The sequence below is a fragment of the Kryptolebias marmoratus genome, linkage group LG15 (genome assembly GCF_001649575.2).
Source record: "Kryptolebias marmoratus isolate JLee-2015 linkage group LG15, ASM164957v2, whole genome shotgun sequence".
Classification (NCBI taxonomy): Eukaryota; Metazoa; Chordata; class Actinopteri; order Cyprinodontiformes; family Rivulidae; genus Kryptolebias; species Kryptolebias marmoratus.
Window position 1 is genome coordinate 29,423,153 of NC_051444.1, and position 7,850 is coordinate 29,431,002.

Below are 7,850 nucleotides of genomic sequence, written 5' to 3' on the forward strand. Positions count from 1 at the left end.
CATAAGGGGTCTTTGGGCTGCACTTCGTCTGGCCCCTCACCTAGGACCTGTCTGCCTTGGGTGACCCTACTAGGGGCATGAAGCCCCTGACAGCATAGCTCCTAGGATCATTGGGACACTCAAACCCCTCCACCACGATAAGGTGGGAGACCCCAAATAGATCCAAAAAGATCTATTTGGTGCAGGAACAAGACAAGTGAAATGGTGGGTATGGTGGTGGCAGTATCATGATGTTGGGTTGGTTTACTGCTGCTGGAACTGGGGTTTTAGTCAAGCTGGATGGAGTTATAAACTGTTTTAAACACCGGATTCTTGTAGTCTGAAATCTTTAGGTGTCTGCTAGAAAGCTGAAGATGAAAAAGAATTTCATTTTTCAAAATGGCAGTAACCCTGAGCAGCAAAAGAAAAGCTTCATCAAAAGGAAATTAAAGATTTGGAATATCAGCTGAGATGTAACATTGACAGAACGTTTGGGGGCTGACATGAAGAGGGCTGTGCACCAGAGATGCCCTCACGATCTGACAGACTTCAGCAAGAAAGAGTGGGCAGATATTACCAGGTCAGTGTGTGGAAAATGTTTTGAAATGATTAGGGAAAAAACTGGCATTTTAACAGAGGTGTGTACATGTTTTCTGTCCACTGTGAAAAAGACCTTCATGAAGCAAAGGACAAGAGCTCAGAGCGTGTTTGTGCAATGGGTCTTAAATGCGTCTGTCTCTGTTGTTGGCCAGAGGCTGATTGAAGAGGAGAACATGTTGGCTCCGTCTCTGCAGCAGTTCTCTTTGCGGACAGAGATGCTGCCATCCTACATCCCCGTCCGAGTGGCTGAGAAGATTCTCTTCGTAGGAGAGTCCGTTCAGATGTTTGAAAACCACAACCACAGCCCGTCCAGAGCCGGTACTGACCTGAAGATCCACATGAAGCATCGCAATAGTACCTCCTGATATGTGCCGCTGAAACAGGCTCGTCTTCTTTTTTGTTTCAGGCTCCATATTAAAGCACCAGGAGGACCTGTTTGCTGCTGAGCTGCACAGACTCAAACAGCAGCCTCTGTTCAGCCTGGTGGACTTTGAAAATCTGATTGATCGGATCAGAAGCACAGTGGCAGAGGTGAGCTCAGATAGTATCACATCACACCACACTCGAAGTGAGCTGTCGGGGACAACGCTGCAAACTTCAGTCTCCTTTCCTTTTGACCTGCAGCATCTGTGGACGCTGATGGTGGAGGAGGCAGATTTGCTCGAACAGCTCAAGGTGGGAATGCTGAGGCAGGATTCACACTATTCTTGTACTGTTTTGCTTTTTATATCTCTGTGTTTTTGCTATTTTGCTACTTTGTACCATTTTAGCCGGTTATATATCAAAACAGACAGCTCATTAAGTAGATGGGAAATTTTATTTCCAAATTTTTACCCTGTAGAATAGAAATACATTGAGATCACTTCAGTTCCTTCTAAAACATTGTTCTGCTTTAGCGAACTTGCTCTGTTTTTGTTTTCTTATGCTGCTTTTAGCTCCCCTTAAGCTGTCTTGTTTTAGCAAGCCTTTTTACTACTTTTAGCCAGACTTTTGCTGCTTCCTTTTAGTCTTTTGTGTCTTTTAGCGTTAACAACTGTTTCACCTTGTTCAGCTGATTTCAGCAGCAACGGAAATCGCAATTTTTCTAGTTAAGATTTTGGTCTCAAGCAATATTCCTTGCAGCATGAGCTGCGCTGACATTTTGAGTCTCTTCCAGATCATTAAAGACTTCTACTTGTTGGGTCGAGGGGAGCTCTATCAGGTTTTCATTGACCTCGCGCAGCACATGCTGAAGACGCCTCCAACAGCAGTCACCGAGCACGGTAAGTTAGAAACTCAGAAGCAGTTTTGTCCGCAGCCTTCGTCAGGATTGCAATCATGATTGCAATGTGTTTGAATTCAAGAGTTTCACTTTGTGTTTGAGGTTTTCCACATGCTGAAACTTTTATCTCCTCACAGATGTCAACGTGGCCTTCCAGCAGGCGGCTCACAAGGTGCTGCTGGATGATGACAACCTCCTGCCTCTGCTGCACCTCACGGTGGATTACCAGGGCAAAGACAGCAAAGGTTCACTCGTATTCATTCTACGGCGTTTATTTAGCTGGATGACGGAGAAAAACCTGCAAAAATCCTGATGTGTGGACAGGCATTACGCTCATATTATATATCTGTGATTTATTGGTGAAACTGATTATAGCTCTGCTATTATGGAATGTTTTGTTGACAATTTTCTTTACTGTTTTTCTTTGTAGAAGTGTCAGGCCCAAGAGACGGAGCCACCCCTCCCCAGGACACGTCTCCTCGTGAGCTTCCTCCCACTGGCTGGGCGGCCCTCGGACTCATCTACAAGGTCCAGTGGCCACTGCACATCCTCTTCACTCCGGCTGTCCTGGAGAAGTGTGTGGCAGTTTAGCTCGTTATCTGTGTTTATGTGAAGCATGTCTGATGACCATCGTCACATCCTGTTTGCTCCTCCTCCTCCCCCTCCCCCTCCCGTGGCATTCAGGTACAACGTGGTGTTCAGGTACCTGCTGAGTGTGCGACAGGTGCAGTCGCAGCTGCAGCACTGCTGGGCTCTGCAGATGCAGAGGAAGCGCCTGAAGTCTGGCCAGACAGACGCTGTGAAGTGGAGACTCCGGAACCACATGGCGTTCCTGATCGACAACCTGCAGTACTACTTACAGGTACCAGAACTGGGCAGACATACAGACGAAAGGAGGAGTGCTTCTAAAAACACAATGCAATTTGTCTTATTTTAAACCAAAACTTTATAGCTCCTCACATCATTGTCAGTAGATTAAATAAAGCTGTTCAGAATGTGTCATTTTTTGACTCCGACATTAATTAAATTTACACACAGATGTATAACTATAACTGATTAACATTTGGAGTCTACCCGATTCAAGATGGCTGCCACAACCAGCTGACCTCTGAAAACCCAAAAGTGGCCTATAAACCTATACATTATACAGGCATTTAAAAGGCTCTTGGACATTTGGGTTGAACAAGGGTTGTGCCAACATGAGTTTTTGCAGTTCCTGCTTCAGATGTGGTTTTATAATAATCATGAACAATTCCAATTTTTCCTCACTCGACCTGTTTGTTGTCTTCCTGTGCGTCTCCAGGTGGACGTTCTGGAGTCTCAGTTCTCTCAGCTGCTCCAGCAGATCAACTCCACCAGAGACTTTGAGAGCATCCGACTGGCCCACGACCACTTCCTCAGCAACCTGCTTGCCCAGTCCTTCATCCTCCTGAAGCCGGTAGAACTCGCTTAGAGAGCCCATTGTTTTCTGCTAAAGCTCATCTTCGAGTCTTGATGAGAATACCCCGTGTCCTCAGGTGTTCCACTGCCTGAACGAGATCCTGGAGCTGTGTCAGAACTTCTGCTCTCTGGTCAGTCAGAACGTGGCGTCACTGGATGAAAGAGGAACCAGTCAGCTGGACCTGCTGGTGAAGGTAACGGACCGGCCGAGCGCGTTTCATTAGTTGTAGTCTAAAGATTTGTATTTTGGAGCTAACACCATGACGTTTTAGGGGTTTAGGCGCCAGTCGTCCTTGCTGTTTAAAATCCTTTCGAGTGTGAGGAACCATCAGATCAACTCGGATCTAGCTCAGCTGTTGCTGCGTTTGGACTACAACAAATACTACACACAAGCTGGTGGCACTTTGGGCGGGTAGGTCACAGATTACACTCACACAGCATTAACTCCACAGTGATTCTGTTTTAATTAATCAAGTGAGATGTTTTTCCTTTTTAGTGTGTAAGAAGAGCACAAAGGATTAGGATTCTTTCATCGGTGAGAAACTCTCAAACTGGACTGAAGAAGCTTCACTTAGTTAAACAACATACTGCTGTATGTCTGCTCAAAGTATCTTTAGGTATAAAAAGGTACTGAATACTTAATGCACGTATTTACTCCAGATATGTGCAGAGGTTATCAAATATGTTGTTCAAAGGGGAGATTTTTAGGCTAATAGCACCTAAGTTAACTAAATCCCAACTCCATTGGGATTTTTTTTATTTCATTTCAATTCTGTGACATGAGAAAATTCATCAGAAAAAAGTAAAACTTTTTGGAAAGTGCCCCATTAGATCAATCTGAACTCTTCATTAAGTTAAAGCAGCTATTCTGGTTTTGTTGCCTTATTTAGTTCAAAGAACACCTTTTTATTTCAGTGGTTAAAGTGATAGTTTAGGTCTTCTGAAAAGGAGTTTTGTGGAAAGGTTATGAATTATTAATATCTAACTGTTGCAGAAAACTGTGAATTATCTCAGTTAAAAAAAATAGCTTTTTTCTGAGCCATTGGTCTTAAGAGCCAATGGCTTGTTTGAGCAGAGCCAAGACTCAAACACAAAGATTTCCAGGATTATTTTGGATTTTTCTGGTTATTCTTACATGTCATCAAGTCTTGGCCATATTCATCTTTAAAAAACAGAAAATGTAAATATTGTACAGTGACTTAAACAACTTTTTTCCTTTTTTTTATCTATCCACTGCTCCTTTTGAGTATAATATCAGATTCAAAAATGGCACAAATCATCTTGAGGTAGCAAAATTAATCGAAAAACAAAATAATTTGTAATAAGTTGTGAACAATATAAAAATGATCTCCTTTGTTTTTTTACATGAAGGCAGAAACAAATATTTCAACTTCTTTGTGCAGCTAAAGTTTGGCATTCCTTAGAGCTTGACTTTGACTTAATCATTTTGTATAAAGTGTAAATATAGGAAATCATGTTACATGAAGCATTTCCTGTGGAGAAAATAAAGCTGAGTGTATTAAAATGAAACAAGTCACAGTTTATTATTCCATAAAAACAGACAGGTTATATACAGCAGAGGCATGCAACAGAACGAACGCTGAACACTGAGCTCGGTCGAAGGCATTTGGAGCATGAGTTGGATTATGAGGAGGAAGAGTCGTGATGGTACTGAGGCCTGCTGAGGAAGTCGAGGCGCTCGCCACAGATCAGACTCTGAATGAGCCACTCAGGAGACACCAGCGGGATTTCCTGCGACGTCACATTTTTCTCTAGCAGTGGTGGACAGGCATGGTCTGTCACCACCACATCGTACTTTCCAGTAGGAATGTCTACACAAGGGGGAGAAGAACAAACTGTTATTGAAGTTTTTAGAGGGTATTTGGTTAGTTTGTGAGGTGGTGGATCATGTACCTGGGCTGTCCTTGTCTGCCTGGAAGTGTCGGACAGAAGAAGCTCCACCCATGGTCATCAGCTGGGCCCAAAGTTCGGCTGGCTTCTCAAATGCCAGGAGGACACGTAGCGTCTTGAACGGGCTGGAGCGGGGATGCCTGAAAGGAGAAAAACATGTTCTGAGCTCTGATAAAGCAAGGGAAACCAATCATATCAATCAAATAATAAGAGTACCACAAACAGTACATATTACACACGTTGGTAGGCACAATCTAGGGAACAAATGTCTAGAGACATTTCTGTTACTGGGACGTGAAGCTGGAACACAGACAAGGTTTTAACAAAGCAGTCACAAGGATCATCGCCAACACACGAGGGATCCAGCTATGCACTTAGACATTCCTATGTTACATGGCTGCAGAGTTAGAGCACAAGACAAGGTTTTCACAAAAGGGTCACCTGAGACCTTGAAATCAATGGGGATCATCTGTGACCCATGAGGTGTCCAGCTGTACAGTTACATAGTTGGAGAATTAGAGCATGGACAAAAAACTGTCCAGACAGGCGGCACCATACCATAATACCAGTCTTACGATGGGCATATAAAAAGGAAAAGTCATTGCACAGCGATGATGCTTCTTCTCACCATTCTACTATGGCATCGTCCGGTCCCACGCCAGCCGGCAGCAGGTAGTTCCTGTAGTTCAGCAGCTTGTTTTCCTTGCAGCAGTCTCGCACCCAGATATGAGACACGCACGGCACGCCGCTGGCCAAACACAGCAGGTACTTCCTGGTACGGCAGTGCTGGTCTGCAATCAGCAGGCTCTGGTATGCTGCCTTACACTGAGGATGAAGAAAAAAAAAGGAAACAGGATTAGGAGTGACAAGTACTTTGAACAAAGTAAATGTTTCCATTGATGACTACATAAAAAGTCTTCTTTCATATCTTTCGCACTCAAATGATTTATGACTGAAAACCTTTGGATAGTATACCGTAACCTCCTCCTTTGTCGTTTTAGAAGAGCTGAATGAAAGTGACACACTATCCAAAACAGTTATTTAAAAAGGGCCTTGCACTCCATGAAGGAATGGATATCACCCGCTGCCGATCATGCCAGAATTTTAGGCTAAGATCATCTTATGAGAAATGAGTTACAGTCGTGGATGTGCACAATCTCATGAGATATCACTTGGTAACAGCTAAAAAAATAGCAAAATTTAAATTGAAGGTATTTCTTGCAAATTATGAAATCAGATATAAAAATGGTTATCCTGAACTTCATCAAATGGTGCAGTTTGAAAGAGTTATACTAAAAAGCAATTCTGAAATGCAGGTCCACACTCAATGTAAACAAAGCACTCGGCTGAATCCACTGAAAACCACGTAGAAACTTGAGTTGAACTCCATTAGACTGATGGTAGTCTGTGTAGGTAAACAAATAAGGCCGGCAAGTTTAACGTTTGACCTATTCTTAGTCACTAGTTGTTTCTGTAGGCAAGCGAACACGTGGTGGCTGGCATCTGGTCACAAACTTTTATTTAAGGACACATTAACCATCGATATGAGAAAAATATTGTGCAGCAGGTCCCTGAACACCAAATATTGTACTTTATGGATTTTAATTTAGACTGGTCTTCATAACTTCCAATGAGTACCTTTAAGTCTAGCAGTCCTTGAAGGAATGCATATCGCCTGCCGCCTGTCATGCCAGAGTTTTAAACTAAGATCACGTTGTGTTGAGAAATGACAGAGCTGTAGTCGCTTTGGATAAAACTTATTAATCCTTTAGGCACAATCTCATATGTATGTGAGGAGTGCTCAGAGAGAGCTACAACTACATTAAATTAAGCTCAATATCTCAAATTTTTAATACCATATTTTCCACACTATAGGGCGCACTGGATTATAAGACGTATTGTCAATGAATGGTCCATTTTCGAGGCGCATCGTCTTACACCTCCCAATTTTTGTAACTTTGTGCGGACTGCGCACTGCACTCCATTCAAAATGGACGATTTCGGTGCTCTAGCAGAGCTGGTTCGCCTGTGTCAGCATTTACAGTTGTCCTCAAAATGATTCATACCCCTGTTCATTTTTGTGATATTCTTTATTTTTGTGAAGAAATTAATGCTTTTTCCAAGTTTGTCTATGATTGCTGAATGAACAACAACTTAGAGAGTGACATCAAAACATAATTCAAGAAACTTTTTCATTTCATGAGTATATCATAAATTAGCTTACAAAAAAGCCATGTTCAAAATTATTCATACCCTGGTCCAATGTCTTTCTTTAATAGTCAATAGTGTAGCCATTGTTTTTTATGACTGCTTCGAGACGATTCTTGTATGTGTCCACAAGCTTCTTGCAAGAAAAAAAAAAAGCATCCTTCCAGACGAGTATAAATTGAGGCAAAGTCTTTGGTCATTCACAATTTGCTGTTATCATGGCAAAGAAGAAGGAGCTCAGTAAGGACTTATGACAACGTCTTGTGAATGCCCATGCTGAAGGAAAAGGTTACAAGGCCATTTCAAAGCGGTTTGATGTCCCTGAAATTCGGTACTGTTTAGTTTAGCTTTATCTTCCTGTACACTTAGTTTAGTTCTGTACATTTAGTCATGTTTAGATCTGTTTAGTTTAGCTACTATTTTTGACTGTCTTAGCTCATGCTTAGATATG

At 42.4% G+C, this 7,850-nt stretch overlaps 2 protein-coding genes across 8 annotated transcripts in view; one reads left to right on the forward strand and one right to left on the reverse strand.

The window, feature by feature from the left end:
• The window catches only part of tubgcp4 (tubulin, gamma complex associated protein 4), a 13,426-nt gene extending 8,640 nt beyond the window's left edge, over nucleotides 1-4,786 (forward strand). Inside the window, exons 8-18 of the mRNA XM_017438480.3 lie at nucleotides 732-897; nucleotides 986-1,110; nucleotides 1,204-1,254; nucleotides 1,736-1,841; nucleotides 1,978-2,085; nucleotides 2,271-2,415; nucleotides 2,525-2,702; nucleotides 3,144-3,278; nucleotides 3,358-3,474; nucleotides 3,553-3,692; nucleotides 3,777-4,786. Of these exons, the coding sequence (XP_017293969.1) occupies nucleotides 732-897; nucleotides 986-1,110; nucleotides 1,204-1,254; nucleotides 1,736-1,841; nucleotides 1,978-2,085; nucleotides 2,271-2,415; nucleotides 2,525-2,702; nucleotides 3,144-3,278; nucleotides 3,358-3,474; nucleotides 3,553-3,692; nucleotides 3,777-3,783 (1,278 nt within the window). The 3' untranslated portion in view covers nucleotides 3,784-4,786. The remainder of the gene's footprint in view (nucleotides 1-731; nucleotides 898-985; nucleotides 1,111-1,203; nucleotides 1,255-1,735; nucleotides 1,842-1,977; nucleotides 2,086-2,270; nucleotides 2,416-2,524; nucleotides 2,703-3,143; nucleotides 3,279-3,357; nucleotides 3,475-3,552; nucleotides 3,693-3,776) is intronic.
• Nucleotides 4,787-4,795: 9 nt separating this feature from the next.
• Nucleotides 4,796-7,850, reverse strand: part of tp53bp1 (tumor protein p53 binding protein, 1) — a 41,664-nt gene continuing 38,609 nt past the window's right edge. For all 7 annotated transcript variants that reach the window (XM_017438473.3, XM_037979786.1, XM_025002049.2 and 4 more), the window contains 3 exons: nucleotides 5,820-6,016; nucleotides 5,195-5,331; nucleotides 4,796-5,112 (listed from right to left, as the gene is read on the reverse strand). In XM_017438473.3, coding sequence (XP_017293962.1) covers nucleotides 4,925-5,112; nucleotides 5,195-5,331; nucleotides 5,820-6,016 — 522 coding nt within the window. In that variant the 3' untranslated portion in view covers nucleotides 4,796-4,924. The remainder of the gene's footprint in view (nucleotides 5,113-5,194; nucleotides 5,332-5,819; nucleotides 6,017-7,850) is intronic.